This window comes from Zeus faber, assembly GCF_960531495.2.
Source record: "Zeus faber genome assembly, chromosome: 8".
Classification (NCBI taxonomy): Eukaryota; Metazoa; Chordata; class Actinopteri; order Zeiformes; family Zeidae; genus Zeus; species Zeus faber.
Window position 1 is genome coordinate 26,991,124 of NC_137195.1, and position 17,021 is coordinate 27,008,144.

Consider the following 17,021-nt stretch of genomic DNA (forward strand, 5'->3'; position numbering starts at 1 on the left):
TATGAGTACCTGGTCATGCCCATTGGTCTGATCAACCTGCTGTCTTCCAGGCCATGGTGAATGATGTTCTCAGAGACTTAATTAATGTATTTGTTTTTGTCTACCTGGATGACATCCTTATCTTCTCCAGATCTGAGCAGGAGCATGTCCGCCATGTCAAGTGTGTTCTCCAGAGGCTTCTGGAAAACAAGCTGCCCGTAAAGGCCGAGAAGGGGGAATTCTATGTGCCCAAGGTCTGCTTCTTGGGCCTTGTGGTTGCTGAAGGGAACGTGCAGACGGACCCAGACAAAGGTCATGCGGTAGTCAACTGGCCGGTACCAGCCTCCAGAAAGAAGTTGCAGCAGTTCTCAGGGTTCACTAACCTCTACAGAAGGTTCATCCGGAACTATAGCCTGGTGGCCTGCACCACTCACTGCATTGACCTCCTCAAGTTCTCCTGACACCAAACCTGACACCTTTTCTCGCATCTACCAAGCCGAGGGTCATCCTTCACAGCTAGAGGAGATTCTGCCCTAATCTTGCATAATCGGTGTGGTTACATGGGAGGTGGAGCAGAAGATAAAGGGCAACTCTTTCTACACCCATCTTCCAGCACTTGTCCTGATAACTGCTTTTTTGTGCCAGCTGATGTATGCCCGCAGGTTCTGCAGGACACTCCTCCCGGTTAGCTTGACATCCAGGAGTAGCCAGGATCTCTCCCTTCTTCGACAAGGTTTCTGGTGGGAATCCATGAATCAGGACACCTGGGAGTTTGTGGCCACAAGTCCTATATGCTTACAGAACAAGAAGTCCCGTCAAGCCCTAGATTTCCCTGTCCTCCGTGGTCCTACATCTCTCTGAACTTCATCACTGGGCTCCCCGCATCAGAAGGTAATATTACTATCCTCACTATGGTAGATTGGTTCTCCAAAGCTGTTCACTTTAATCTGCTACCAAAATTGGCCACAGCCAGAGAGATGGCCAAAGTCATCCTAAATCAAGTGTTTAGAGTGCACGGCCTACCAAGAGACACCTTCTCATATAGGGGGCCTCAATTCACTTCTTGTTTCTTGAATGATTTTTGCAGTCTGCTGCAAGTTTGTGGTAGAATATGTCTGTAACACCTTGCCCAGCTCTGCTACCAGCCTCTCTCCATTCTAGTGATCCCAGGACTATCAACCTCTATTTCCCAAGCAGCAACCTGAGGCCAGCGTCCCATCTGTTCAAGCCTTCATCTGGCGGTGCGAACGTACCTGGCGGATGGCCCATGGCACTCTACTATGCACCTCTGACCTCTATCAGAGATCAGCTAACCGTTGCCACACCCCAGCTCCCACCCACACTCTGCGACAGAAGGCCTGGCTCTCTACAAGGGACTTACCCCTCCGGGTTGAAACTGGCCCCATGCTTTGTCGGGCCATTCCCCATAGCCAAGGTCTTCAACCCAGCAGCTGTTTGCCTGTGTCCTCCCCAGTCCTTCCACATCCATCCCACTTTGCACATCTCTCGACTTAAGCCTCTTAAGACTCCATTGACTGTTTCCCTGGACCCTGATTCTCTGCCTGTTCCCTGCCGGATAAGTTTGCCTTCTCTGACTGATCTCCTAGTTTTGACCCCTGCCCGTTTGTTTTGGAATAAACCTTGTGGACTTTGTCTTCTTACCTGATTGTTACCTGGTCCTTACCTGATTTGTGTTGTGCTTATGGGTTCACATCCATTCTGTGTCAGCGAGTATAACAATATTTATTTCTAATCTAATGTGGTGTAATCTAAACTAATCAAATGCAATTAACCTAACGTGGTATTAGAAAAGAGCAATATATATGGGCCTTATAAGTGATGTGAAAACCAATGAATGAGAAATAATCAAGAAAAGAAAAAATAAGAAATACTTTGTGTGCAGAGATCAGAAGTCAGCCGTTGTCTTTAAAAAGGTTAAGGACACCACTACACGAAATCCCCTCGAATTAGCTATTGTTAGTAAGTAAAACAGTTTTACACACTTGTGCTGTGAAAAACCTGTTAAAATGTAATTTGTTGCAGTGTATGCCGGTAGTGACTCTAATGCCATGTCAATGCCAATATGCCAAAGATATATAGATATAAGGATATAAGTATAAAAAATGGACCTACTGGACATGAATTAAACTCAGCGCTAGACCAATGTGACAGAGAAACACCCAACATGTGACTTAAGCTTTCGTTTGAACTGTATCTTACAGTCACAGCTTATCTTACCTTAGCTACATGTGGTGTGACCAGCGGCTCGAAGGCACTCTGGATTTTTGTTCGCACCCGGGAGTTCTCACTGAGCAACAGCTGTAAAGAGAAGGTGTGAACGGAGACGTATCGGTTAGTGTGAGGAATATTTTGCATGCTCGTTTGAGACCCAAGATCTACTTCAATACATTAGAACCTTATTCATCCAAACTCTGGAGACTGAAATGTTCGAAAGATGATTGTGTTTTATACGCATTCCTAAATCAATCCAGGTGTTTTATTTGAACAACATATAGAGTATCCTGCACATGTAATATCCTCACATTGATCATTAAACATTAAATCACTAGAGAATTGTTTCCATTAATGCTTTTTGTGAATAAGTAAGGCACAGACAGGATTATTAAAACCAGCTACTAACAATTGAAATGGAAATACTGACAACTATACAATATTTTCAACTGAAAATCTAAGGTTTACAGCATCCTGTGCCTCTCAGGAGTATTAAAGGGGAGCCATAACGTTTTTGATACAGATTTCACTACACAAGCTTGTTTGGTTGACCGCTAAGTTCTTATAAACAGTGTATAATATTGTGGTGTTCCCTCGATTCAAACCACTGGAGGGAGCCATAGAAGAGGACGGCACCCAGCTAACAAAGGCTGCCAGCTGTGGATCATTGTGGAAAACAGGTATATCCACCTGCGGTGGCGGGAAACGTGGATAAACCAAGCTGGGCCAAATCAGCAATTTATGGGCCAGCCTACAAAGGGAGAGAGGACTCACCCTTTGTGACAGGAGAAGGCAATCAGAGTCAGTGTGTGGAGGACAAGGCCAGCAGAAGACAGGAATGCTGCTGATGCCCCAGACTGGGAAAAGCCTTAGTTGTTTTTGCTCCCCGCACCCTTTCCCCGCTCACAATTTAAATAAATGGACTTCAGTTGATTAACCCTGTAAACGGTTACCTCAGAATGGCTACCTCAGAACACCATCGGACTAAGCGTGCCACATAATTGTGGAGAATGCGGGCATAAGGGGTCTCTACCCCCCCACCCCCCATACACACACACACACAACCCCACACTCGGAAAATGAAGGAAGCGATCGACATGCTGGTAAAGGGCCAGGTTGAGGTACAAGCAGCCATGGCAAGGCTGGCCTGGAGGGAGACCATGGACCGGGACAGGCCCAGGGTGCCCAAGTAGGTACTCATCAAAATGTCGGCTGAAGATGACGTGGAGCCCTTTCTCGAGGTCTTTGAGTGGACAGCTGAGAGGGAGCGGCGGCTTCTGGAGGAGTGGGCAGGCATTCTCGCCCCAATTCTGACGCGGGAAGCACTCCGGGCTTGCACTAGCAGTCCCACTGGGGCGGAACTGTGGCGCTCAAACCACCCGAAAAAAAACAAAACATGCCGACAGACCTAACCCAGCGGCGCCAATCCCTAATCACTCCCGACCTCAGGAGATGCTACTCCTCTGGCCGCGAGGGACACATCGCCTGGGACTGGCCAGAACAGGATGTTCCCATGCCTACAGTGAACTCTGGTGGGGATGGTGAAAACCCCTGTCTGATTGTAACCTCTTGCTAGGTACATGAGGAAGTTCAGAAGCCCAGTATTCTGGTTAAAATAGGCAATAAGGACACAGAGGCTCTCCTAGACTCCGGTAGTAGAGTCAGTCTAATTAGACCTGAATTTGCTGGTGAGCTGATCCAGGAAAGGTATCCTGTGTTCATGGCGATTCCAGGTGTTATCTGACATACAAGTACAAATCCAGACCCCCCAAGGAAAGACCTTGTTACAGGCCGGAGTGGTGGCAAATCTACCAGTGCCAGTGTTAATAGGGAAAGACTGAAATTTCTTTGCACGGTTTTGGAGGCTCAGCGTCTGCCCTGGCCGGAGACCGGGACGTTAGAGTACAAGGAAAAAAATATCCATTGACACTGCAGACCTGATGGAAGCCGAGCACGCCTCTGAGGAGGGGAACATAGCCACGGGCCAGGAAACCCCCCTTCAGCTGAATCCTCCTTCGCGACAGAAGGTGAGCCCAGCAAGATTTTTGCGGAGTGCCCATGGCCATTCAAGCCAAGCCCACCCAACTGGGCAGCTTGGCCGTGTCCCAGAGAGAAGACCCCACCTTGACCCAAGCCCTCCACGATGTACAGGTCATTAAGGGATCACTGGGGCCAGGTGTGATTAAAGTATCTAAACCTCATTTTAAAACAAGGGCTTGCTATACAGTGGCGTTTGTCCCTCAGGTTCTGTTCCTGGCCCACACCCACCTACTTGGTGCCCACCCTGGGGTGGAGAGGGTCTAAGCAAGGTTCTACCGGCCAGGTGAAAGACGGCATTCCTGGACGACTGCAGACGCTGTGCTGACTGCCAGCTTAATAGCCCAAAGTTGCACTACCAGAGCCCCCTCATACCACTAAATCATTGAAATCCCCTTTGAACACCTGGCCATGGACATAGTGGGACCCCGAAGCGCACAGGGACACCGCTTCATCCTAGTCAGCATTGATTATACCACCCGGTTTCCAGAGGCCATCTTCCTACGCACTGCTAGTGCCCGGGCTGTCACTAGAGAGGTGCTCTTGCTGTTCTCCCGAGTAGGCATAGCTAAGGAGAACCAGAAGAGCTCCCAAATGTGGTGTTGGTAACTAAATTGTCCTCCCCAGAAGTGATACCAGTCCCCCTGGGGGAGCAGCTCAGTCCACTGAGGAGCTCAGGGAGCTGATATCCAAAAACAGGGACGTGTTTTCCAACAAACCTGGCCAACACAACATTGTTCCGCCCCAATAGGCCCCTCCCCCAGTTTGTGTTGCGACATCAGGGCACTGTGATGATAGTTTTACATCAGAGCAGGTATAGAAAGACAGAGACAGACAATCAATCTGATTACGTCCCAGGACTACCATCTCTTCCATCAGCCTCGGCACTGCCCTTGAGAAAGCACAATCTGTGAGTTCATACGTATACAATGACAACATATTGGTATCTACATCTGCATAGAGAATGGTCATTTATCTGCATATTTCTGAATTGTTCCACAGTTTTACACCGCTTATATTAAAGATACCAAAGTGAGATCACATCTCCGGGTACTTATTGGAAGGGTGTTGTCGCTGTATAGCCACATACAGCTTCACGTGGTAAGGGCAGAAGAGTGACTGAACCCGGAAAGATTGTCTGCCAAGGACCCTATAGGATCCCAGAAGCCAGCTGAGCTGCAGTAAAGAAAGAGGTGAAGAAGATGGTGGAACTGGGAGTGAATGAGGAGTTCCACAGCGCCTGGTCGAGCCCCATCGTCATGGTACCAGAGCCAGATCTGACGACAAGGTTCTGTAATGACTTATGGAAGCTGAAAGAGATATTAAAGTTCGATGCATACCCCATGCCCCGGATGGACGAGCTGGTAAAGAGTTTGAGCCCAGCAAGATTCATCAGCACCCTTGACCTAACTAAAGGATACTGGCAGGTGCCCCTCACAGAACAGGCGAAGGAAAAGACAGCTTTCTCAACCATTTCTCCTACCATCCGGCATCCATGGGGCACCGGCTATGTTTCAGTAAATGATGGACAGAATCCTGTGACCTCACAGAAACTATATGGAGCAATTGCACTTGCACGATATAGTAATTCACAACCAGGACTGGGACTCACTGTGCGGTGCTCACTGCCCAGGGAGATACAGGTTTGGTGGAAAACCCAAAGAAGTGCCATCTGGGACTGGAGGAAGTGGAGCACCTGGGCACACTATCGGGAGAGGGTTGGTCAAGCCCCAGTAGAAGAAACTGGAGAGAATCCACTCCTGACCGCTACCAAGAGGCAAGTGAAAATGTTCTTGGAGCTAATGGGGCATTACCTGCAGTTTGTACCGAATTATGCTGCTCTGGCAGCTTCTTTCCATGATCTCACCCAAAATAGGCAACCACACCAGATGAAATGGACCGAGGACACTGATCGGGCCTTCTGCTCCAGAAGACCCTCTGTGTTGAACCCCTCCTGGTGGCGCCGGACTTTACCCAGCTAGGAAAGGCTGCCAGCTGGGGATCGTTGTGGAAAACAGGTATATCCATTGCCGGAAACGTGCCAAAACCAAGCTGGGCCAGATCAGCAATCAAGGAGCTAGCCTACAATGGGAGAGAGGACTCAACCTTCGCCAGAGGAGAAGGGGACCAGAGTCAAGTGTTTGGAGGACGTCGCCAGCAGGAGACAAGAATGCTGCTGATGCCCCGGACCGGGAAGAACCTTAGTTGTATTTGTTCCCCCCACCCTTTCCCTGCTCATGAATGAAATAACTGGACTTCAGTTGATTCAACTTGAAAACACTTACCACTGAACCTCATTCCCCTGCCGAAGTCAACACCATAGGACTGGGAGTGCCACAATATATATATATTTAGCAAACTGTGGAATGCTCAATTGGGATTGGTCAATAGCGGTAATCAATGATCAGTGATCAGTTACTTCTGAATAACAGGCAACCACTTCTCCAGCTCGTTTCTTGTCCCTCGGTTCACGCCACCTACGTGCTAATGCTAACTAGCTAATGGTGCCATCTTGTGGCTCTACATAGGAACTACAATGGAAGACATGAAGATATACTATATGCATATGTAGGGTAAAGTTTTTTTTGGAGGCAGAATAGTTTGCTACGTTGCTGGTGACATTTTAGTGGAAGCTCTTAAACTAGGCACGCTCGTTTTAAAATAATTTTGAATTAATATTCTGTCTCAATGTATTCTTTTATATAGTATCTAGCCATAGAATAAGTAGCCGATGATGCACTGTTCACCTGTAATTTGTTGTAGTTTGACTTTAGCGCCGCCTGCCTCTGCTGCAGCAGTACGGCAAATGGCGGGATCTCCAGTTTCATCCTGGCCATGCAATCCGTTTCCCGGATCTGGGTCAAGATCTCCGGGTCAAAGTTCACAAAGAGCTCCCCCGTCTCCGGAGATCTGACCAGCAGGGAGGCCTGCAGGCCCACCCTGGCATCCTCCATCTGTTGGGGAGAAAAGGTATCAGAAAGTCAACATCATAAACAAGAGAGTTGCCAATCAAACTGAGCGCAGTTGAACATGCACCAAAGCCACATACTATCCACTTAAAAGGAAAAAAAAAAAAGAGAAAGGAGACTTTGAACAGTTACACCTGGACCTATTTAGAAGGATTACATTTGCTGATTTTTGGTGGAAGAGGATGAGATGTCTTGGTATGACCACCTTCTCACCTGCTTCATCCAGCCGTGATGGTAGAGAATTTCGTACTCCAGCAGGACCCTGGCCACACGGTTGTAGTTCCTGATGATCCTCTTGGCCTCCGGTGTGGACAGAACACCCGGACGCTGTTCGGGGCGGTGACGAGGAAGAATTCCTTATTCCGAATTCAATTTTATCAGGGAGAAAGACTTCTATGCAGTTTAAAATATTTAATGGGAGTTAATCTGATACTGTTATTTTTTATAAAGGCCTCGGAAAATCATCGTGAGCATATTACTTATCTCACTGCACCTGTTGGAAGAGGTCCATGGGTTCCTGGATCCGGCGGTAGAGCTGGCGGGCCCACATGATGCGGCCCGCTACCGGGGGCAGGTCTCGGGCAATGGGGGGGTCCAGCTTCTGCTTGGTGTAGTTGTGGGACACCATCTCGATGTCCCGGCCATAATTATGCAGAATGCGCTGGTACTTTGCCTCGATGCCGAGGCCCGGGATGCCCAGTCTAGAGGGTAAAAGTTAGAGTTCAGTTGAAAACACACAGTTGAAAAAGATGGTGACTGGAAACATAGTAATACAGTATGCATTTAGAGGATTACCTTTCAAACTTCTTCAGCACGCTTAGAGCGCGCTCTGTGTTCTGGATCTCTTCAAACGTGCTGTCCATGAAACTCTTGAGCTGATTCTAAAAAAGATTAAGGTATCCAACCGACACAGTTCCTTGTCTTAGCTGTTTTAAATGTAAGGATTACAATGGCACACTTTTCCTACATTTACATTTTACTTTTGTTTAAGGCTGAACAAACTCTTCCCATACTCTTACAGCTGCCCCTGAGCAGTTTAGCTAGGCCAGGAAAGGAATATTTAACACATAGTATTTGACCTTTTAACACTTGACCAATCACATTAACCTTTAGAGGATGTTTTGCGGGGCATACAGGGGACGAAAAAAAAACACGTAAAAGGAGTATTGCAGGGAAGTAGCGGGGGAGCGGTGGGGCGAGAACCTGGTGTGCAGTTAAATTCCGTCTCAAAAGGGGTGGAAAACGGTGGAAAATATTTTAACATCCCAAGCCCCAGCATCTCAAGCGTCTAAATTCGTCACAGAAAGGCAGATATGCCCTTGGTAGCTAAATTTAGGTGTAACAAAAGACCGTACACATTTGACATCGAAGACGGTTATCATTGTTTTGTTTCACCGTTTCTAAATGGAAACATGATCAAAGTTCTATCGTGACAATAGCAGGATTTAGAGACCCCAGCTAAACAGCATCCATCATTTGTATGCCGCATACCAAGGTCTTATTTGATTGACTTATTTTCATAAATCAATAGGTGATAATGTAATTTCTTAACCAATTTAATCCAAACTGTGTTTAATCAAAGAGTTGTAACTTACTTATATATATACAGTATATATCATATTGAATGCAGGGCTTCCAAAGTAGTCTGGAAAATGAAACTTTCAAAATTTGTGTTTTGCAAGATTTGATGTACTGTTGGGTCAGAAACGTACATGGAGATCGGTCGTGTTTTTACAGAACTCTTCATAGTCCGCATCAAAGTCAGACCTTCTCTGGTCCAGGAAGCTGTAGTGCTTTTTCTTCATATGGAGAACGATAGCCTGGCTCACACACACACACACACACACACACACACACACACACACACACACACACACACACACACACACACACACACACACACACACACACACACACACACACACACACACACCATGAAAGAAATGTACAATCACTTACAAAATGCTCTCGTTCAACGCCCTTAATTTCCACTATTTTTTCTGCACCCAAGAAAGAATGTGTCATCGGTATCATATTCAGATTCAATGGAACAAATTTGGCAGCTGTAGCGGTTTTTGGCTTTAAAGCGCTGAGACACTACTTGAATTTGAATGAGCCAAAGTCTCTGTGAGGCCACCGCGCTACGATATCACTTTAATCTTGGCAGGACTTCATCTTCAGTCTGGTAGCAACTGAAGTCTTTTCGGGAGGAAAAATGAGACCGGAGTGCAAAACAGCATTAATTTAACACTGCAAAGCTGTTTTCCACTAAATATGAATGGCCTGTTGAGCACACTGTCAGCTTGCACGAACAAGATGAGCTTGCCGATTAAAGTTTTAGCGACGGTTACAGCAACGATGTTAGCGCTGAGAAAGACGAATATAATGGTGTTATCATGAATTGAGTTCTAATTATCCAGTTAATAATGTTATGCGTACTTTAAGTCCCGGGGTTCGCTAAGCAAATGAAAAATGAAAAAGTATTTTCAAAACTAACCAAACTGCTAAAACAATAAACAAAGGCAATTAAATGAAAGATAGCAGCGGGTGAGATGTTACCTCCCATTTGGCCTGCATTTCAGCAGTCTGTCCATCCAAGGCAGCAGAACAAACAAACAAAGTGGTGAGAGGAGTTAAAAGTAGAAATCTCTATTAATTTCTTCACTGTGGAATTGATAATAACTGAACTGCTGCTTCTATGAGTGGAGTTACAAGTGTGATCCTGGCTTATTGATAACTGCAGTATCTATCTACAGAATCTATATACAGTATTTAATAATGGGAATTCCATGGGAGTCCTTAAAGTTGTCAGCACTTGCAGCCCTTATGAGAGGCCCCCATAGGAAGATATGGCAGCAAGGGAACCCCTTGAATTTATTTCTTATTTATAATTTTTATTTATTTACCACATCCTCTTGCTGAATCCCTGATTGCAATACCGTAGTGTTTCTCAAATGGGGGTACTCGGTACTCCTAGGGGTACTGCAGGGGTAGTGCAAGGGGTATTCCAAAAAAATAAATAAAAATGTGTTAAAAATCTTTGATTATATATAATGTTTGAAAAAAACACATACGAGACACAGACAGTACCTACTGTAATTGATGTTAATTATCTTTTTTTACCCTCATGCTAATGAAGGGGTGAAGGGGGGAACATAGACATAAAAGTTTGAGAACCACTGCACTGTCATAGTAGGTGGTTACCTAGCCAATATTACATATGCTGTGAAAAGAAGACTTTAAGACTAGAAAGCAAGTGAATTGCTTTTGACTTCACATTGACAGGGTCATTCACCAATCCATGCAGTATCTATAAAGTCACAACATCAAACGGATACTCACTTGAAACCTGGTGGCCATGGTCTCCAGGCCCTCTATCTTGGAGTCCTGGAGGGCTGAGTAGGTGGAGATGGTGTTGAACATCTCCAGGATCTTAAGCAGGCGTCGCTGGTACGTGTCAAACTTCCCGAAGATGTACATCTCGCTGAAGTCAAACTGTCTTTCCGCCGGGGTCTGCTGGAGCTTCTCCTTGACCTTGTGGAAGTATCGCTGGTATTCCTGGAGGGTGAGGGTTACGTGATGGCACTGTTAAAGAACTGATCTCATCCACTTTCATTCCTGTCCAATAGTGATATTTAGTCAAACAGCCAAGGCGAAAGTTCAGAGAAACGTAACTTTTTGACTGCCATGTTGTCAAACAACACGCCATTACATAATGAATTATATGCCATCAGACAATTGTACTGTTACCTTAATACTGACCAACCATACAGAAGCGACACAAGTTTAAACTAAAAGTTAACTGATTACCTGATTGAGGTGGATAGCTGCTTGGATTTTGTCCGCCACTTGCTCTTGAGGCTGATCCCATAAGGAGGAAGAGCCATTATTGGTAATGTAGGCCTTGGAGGCTGTGATCATCTGGTTAGTTACCTGGGAAATATGTATATAGTTGATATAATATATTCCTACCCCTATTCCTACACAACTAAAAGTTAAAAGAAAATTAAAGGAAAATGAGAAGCCTCATTAGGGACATCCTGTCGGGAAACTCACAATATACAGTAGTTTGACGGTCTTTCATTTTCATTTATCAGATTTTTCAGCGTTCTTTTGACTCTTTTGCACTTTCCCAACTGAGCTGTTTTGGATGCATCTATGTGAACATAAGAGACTAGAAACAGGAAGTTGCAACGCTTCATTTCCCCTCCCCCAGAGTGACAAATGCTCGGGACATACAGTGCCAATTGCACAAAGCAGTTCTAAATAAAATGTTATGTTATCACTGTTATTCAAAACATTTAAAAAAATACACTAAAATTTTCCCATTTTAGAGCAGGGGAAATAATGTTCTATTAAGGCTTAAATGTTTGCACCATTGGACTGCATTTAAGCAGAGTAGGAAGCTGCAGCAGAGAGGTAAGTTTCTCAATTGTGAAGCGTCCAGCGAGGTTGTGCTATGAACAGCTATAAATAATGGCAACTAACATTTAAAAAAGGCTTGGTTTGAAAAATAGCGAACCAATTCTTTAAGGGTATGAAGCCCTTTAATGAACATTAGGAATAAAGTGGCATTATAGACATTTAAATACAATGGGAACACTCTTTTTGCAACCATGGTTCACCCCTTGAAGCACAAAGTCTCTTTGACATAGCACACAAAAGCCTTTTTACCACTCATAAAACAGCAGGATTGCAGCCATCCTCACCTTGACAAAGAGTGAGGTGATCTTCTCGGATGTGTTGTAGTAGCGAGAGATGTTATGGATCATCTTGATAGCATTAATCAATCCAGGGATTGCTTCCACCATTGACACCTGTAGTCAAGAGGCAAACATGCAATAAAAATAATTAGTAGTACAAAGTTTACAAAGTGCTTCACAGTGAACTTAAGAGAATACCTAAACAATAATTAAAAGTAATTGAAAATCAGAGCACGCACACATATTTATTCAATGTACTCTTTATGGGCACAGGGCTGTGCCCAAAGAGCTAAATGGTAAGTACATTTAAATTAAATTATTTCCATTATGTAATCTGAGCCAATTGAAATAAGTCAGAGAGTCATGTGGTGCCTTCCAACTCTTTTCTTGTTTATTTAGTCTTTAAAGTGTGAGAAGCATGTTTCTCACTGGGTCGCTGTTGTAGAGTGGATCGCAGAACTTCTCCAGGGTGTAGAGGTACTTGACGTTGTCTTTGGCCTCGTTGGCTGAGTCAGTGATCCTGGTGTCCAGCTCCCTCCACGACTGGATGGACAGAGTGAAAAAAAGTAAAATACAGACTCTCCACACTATGTCCCATCACAGCTAAGTATAAGCACAGTATGGCTAAAATGACAACAAAATTGTGCTGTTTTGAACACACTAATTCGGAAATGAATAATTTTAGAGCTTACAATTAAGCTCAATACCAGCATGAATGGCTAAACTACTGTGGCACACTATGTTGAAGAGGGGGCATCCTCCATCCCAGTCAAAAGTCTCCATTGTCAAATGGGTGGATGAACCCAGGAAAGCTAGGGCCGACTATAGAAATTTTACACTTAAATGGCAGCGACCAAATTACTCCGATACCGATACGATACGACAGATGGAATTCAATTGCATTGAATAGCAAATTATGATACATAAATTGTCCCATAATTCCAATGACGTTTATTGCCATTCTGTTTACTGTTCAATTTTATTTTTTATTTATTTATTTATTTATTTATTTATTTATTTATTTATTTATTTATTTTATTATTATTATTATTATTATTATTATTAGTATTTTAACCTGTGCATGACCGGCATGCTGCTCATACAACACAGAGTATTTTTTTTTATGCTTTCATCTAGGACAGAGTTAGTCTGCAAGTGGAGTTAGTCTGCAGCTGCTCAACCTGCAATGCCACTCTTTATTTATTCATTAATCATCAAGAACTGCTGCAATAACTCTGTCCCGTGGGACGACAAGAGCACAGATTTTTGTTAGACAGAACCACCACCAACCCCACACTTTGGAGAACAATCTTACCATGTTTTGGTCTATAAACAACTAATCATTACTCCAAAAGGGGAGAATCACCACCAGTATAACAAATAAACATAGAACCAAACAACATTTACAACATGTACATGGAAAAACATAAACATAGGAACATCAGACGACAACTTGTAGCGAAAACACAGAGTTTATTAAGTCCAGTAAAACTGGAACAGCAATTCAGCACGTGGCCTCTTCCCGCATGGTTATGGCAGTAAATGAGGGAGTAAAGGAGAGAGATGTGTGCGATTCCTCCAAGCAAGTCAAGCCCGAATCACTTGCACCCCTCCTGCCCTGCACGATATGGTCTGGTGGATTTGTTGTTCGGAGTAAGATTTATGTGCAAGTGTATGTGTTATAAGCTAATATGAGTAGTATTAAAATTTCAGGACAGATGAGAAGCATGTCGGGGCAGGAGCGTGACGGGCAAGATCGCAGCCACCTGCCACATCCTCACCCACTCCAGTCGTTCCCCAAACCCTACACCTATTGTGTGGCGTATGTACTGAGTGAGTATGAGTTTTGGCGCTGGGAGAGATCAACCAACCAAATCAACCCAGGGGCACAGCAGTCCAGCAGCAGCCACACGGATCCCCCCCCCTGGACCCCACTGTGCCCCCAGCACGCCCACCCCCTGTACCCCCAGGCACCCAACCCACAGCGACCAGCCACAGGCACAGAAGCGGGACGCCATGCGCCTTCGCCATGCCGGCCGGCTCCGCGCTCCGTTAATGCCCATGACCAGCCCCTGGCCCTTGCGCATGTGGACCACAGAACAGAGGGTGGCAGACACCCCCCCAGCCACAGCCCGGCCCCAAGCAACAAGTGCCCCACGAAGCGAGAGCGCCAGAGAACAGGTATCCAGGCAGCCCTGTGCGACGGCGGGAGTACGCCGAAGAAGACCATACGGGTCTTCCAGCCCTGGTTAGACAACAGGCCACTCCCACACAGGACACAGAAGGACCCACAGGATGCAGAAGGACTTATTTTTCTAGTTCTACTTTTCTTTTGTCCATTTTTTAGGCTTATATTCAAAGTTTTGTGATCGGATGATCCGCTGTGGTGACCCCTAACGGGAGCGGCTGAAAGGAGAAGAAGATTCAACGTTTTGTCATTAGGTTTATTGTACGTTGTTGTACGTTGTACTTTTCTTCTTCTTCTTTTACCTGTGCTGTCAGCATGCTTGGCATACACAGAGGGACAAATTCACAAGGAGATGGATTGCGATCGCAAATTCAGTAGCACCATGAATTGCGTATCAATTGCGGCCGCTATCTGTGCCGTCTTTGCATCAGAATCACAAAAGATATTTTGTGATAATGATATGCAAGCGCAAACACACCGATAAAGATTTGCTGCTGAGTGCAATTTGCAGGGGCTCATTGGAGTCATTAAGCATTTGTGCCACTGCGTTACACGTTGTTTAAATAATTATCAGTCTTAAATAACTATACAACTACCCCACCCAGGAGACCCCGTTGTGAAACAGGGTCTCTCCGTGCGTAACGGGGTGGCGGTCAGGGGAACCCAGGTTTTACTTAGTACTTAGAACTTACTTAGTTTGACCACACAGTTCATTTATTGCATGAATAAAATGGGTATATATTTACATTTTTACATTTAAATTCTCAATGAATCTTACTGAATCAAAAAGCTAATCAATGCATATTACAACAAAGAAATGATGACAGTTAATTTAAAGTATTTTGTTCAACCAAGTTCCGGACTGCTGAACACAAAAGGCTGTGGCCTGCAGAGCTGTCCATGGTCCTACAGGTTCGATGACATCTGTGGTTCAATGCCAGTTTTGACCACTTTATCGCTATTCTCTAAAACTTTTAGTTGTGTTTTTCTACATCTTTTGAGTTTAATAGGAATTATCAAACCGTTTTTGTCAACGTTTGTAACGTACAAAAAATTATTCATAGTTTCAATCACCACAGACTGCCGCCCGTTCTTCTTCTCAGTCAACCACACCAGCGCCCCACCACCCCGGAAACCTCGGTGCTCAATGTGTGGTGCTGGTAAATGCAGTTCAAATTGCAGGGTGTGGGGGCGCGAGCCTCCAAGCATGTAGAATCCGAATCACTCGTTTTTCTCATCTTATGTTCGGCTTTCTGGTTCACTGCCAGCTTTATTTCATTAGTAATTGTATGACTAAATTTTTCTTGTTTATTTTGGCCCACTTCTAATTTTATTGTTGTTTTTTTGTTACTTTTTAGGTTATATATTTTGATAAAAGTGGATAAACAGTACCTGTGTCTCAACACAGGTACTGTTTGGACTCTGACCTTGATGAGTTTGGACTTGGCCATGATGAGAACACCCAACACCGCCTTGACGCCGGGGCTCTTGAGCTGCTCCAGCAGGTAGTTGAAGCGGGACATGCGTTTCTTCCAATGGTCCAGCTCAGCACGGGGTCCCAGGTCATCCGCCTCCTTCCTCAACTGCTCACTCTCTGCCAGAACCTGGGAAAATACCCACTTAATTCATTCCTTTTATTTTCTTCCTCGGCACATATTTTCTTTTCTCAAGGGATGTTTTGTCAAAATTGTCTCCATGTGGCCAGAATGTGCAGAAATAATTAGCAGTGAGAGTCTAAACTTACTAATTGGCATCAGACATGCATGAAGATACCACCCTAAGCAACTGGGTTGCCAGAGAATGCAATTAGTAATAAAAGAGCACCAATTCACACATTTTTACAGTTTCGTAGTCAAAACCATTCAAGACCAAATCTGGACTGAAACAATGTCTATTGAGTCTGAGTTTATTATATCATTTTAAAAGGATATGGGAGACTGGAGTAAGATGAGCCAGTAGATAAGTTGACCCACCCCCTGTTTTTAGGAAACTGTGCACATTTGTTGTCATGTGACCATTCATTCAGGAAGAAGCCATTATTTCCATACGTGGGATAAGTGGTATTTATTTACACAAAGAAAAAACAAGTAAACATTTTTTTTTTGCTTGTCAAAGTACATTTCTGCATGTCTGCCTCGGTCTAAAAATGCGTATTATACATGTCGGTGATTTGTCTACGTATAAAACCATGTCAATCATTTGGCTAAAGATTCGCCTGAATTGCAAAACTAGGATATTTTCCCAAATGGTGTCTATGGGGCAAAGTGAGCCAAATGCTGTGGGGTAGATTGGTCCAGTGGTTCAACTTACCCTACCATAAGGCAATCAAGTTAAGTCTCTGCAGCGTAAAATGCCATTTCAATGTAGTAATTGATTTACACAACATTGTAGAAAAGCCATCATGCCAAGAAACTTACAAGAGAAGAGGCTGGGGCTCAACATCCCTTGAAGAGACGGAGAGAGCAGCCATTCATGTCAAAGAAATGCTGTGAGCTCTCGGCTGGCATTAGAATTGGCAGAAAGAAGCAACATTTCTGTCCCCGATGTAGCGAGGACAGACTTTGCTTGGAATCCTGAATTCATTGAAGAAGTTCCTCGCAGACATTCCAGGTCTACAGATTTAACTCTGATCACTCACCGTGAGAAGACGGAGTACGGACGGTTTCTTTATTGCTGTGAAGACTTTATTTAGTCCCTGCTTTCGTTCATTTATGCTGTTTTTAAATCACATACTCCTTACACTATTGCCATACCAGACTATTTGTTTATTTGTCAGTTAAGAAATGAATTTATTTAATCTATTTGCTCATCATTTTCTCTTACCTGCATTCTTTGTTTACCATTTCTTTATTTTACTCTTCTATTGCCAAACATGAATATATGTGTAATTTATCGCCAAAGTCATTGTCTGTG

At 44.5% G+C, this 17,021-nt stretch overlaps 1 protein-coding gene across 1 annotated transcript in view; it reads right to left on the bottom strand.

Annotated features, from left to right (window-relative positions):
- The window catches only part of dnah5 (dynein, axonemal, heavy chain 5), a gene marked incomplete at its 5' end in the record, with an annotated part of 160,663 nt that overhangs the window by 122,544 nt on the left and 21,098 nt on the right, over positions 1-17,021 (bottom strand). The window contains 12 exons of the mRNA XM_080004870.1: positions 2,218-2,298; positions 6,996-7,202; positions 7,431-7,544; positions 7,711-7,918; positions 8,013-8,098; positions 8,930-9,037; positions 9,777-9,803; positions 10,560-10,775; positions 11,028-11,150; positions 11,927-12,034; positions 12,350-12,463; positions 15,536-15,712. Coding sequence (XP_079860996.1) covers positions 2,218-2,298; positions 6,996-7,202; positions 7,431-7,544; positions 7,711-7,918; positions 8,013-8,098; positions 8,930-9,037; positions 9,777-9,803; positions 10,560-10,775; positions 11,028-11,150; positions 11,927-12,034; positions 12,350-12,463; positions 15,536-15,712 — 1,569 coding nt within the window. The remainder of the gene's footprint in view (positions 1-2,217; positions 2,299-6,995; positions 7,203-7,430; positions 7,545-7,710; positions 7,919-8,012; positions 8,099-8,929; positions 9,038-9,776; positions 9,804-10,559; positions 10,776-11,027; positions 11,151-11,926; positions 12,035-12,349; positions 12,464-15,535; positions 15,713-17,021) is intronic.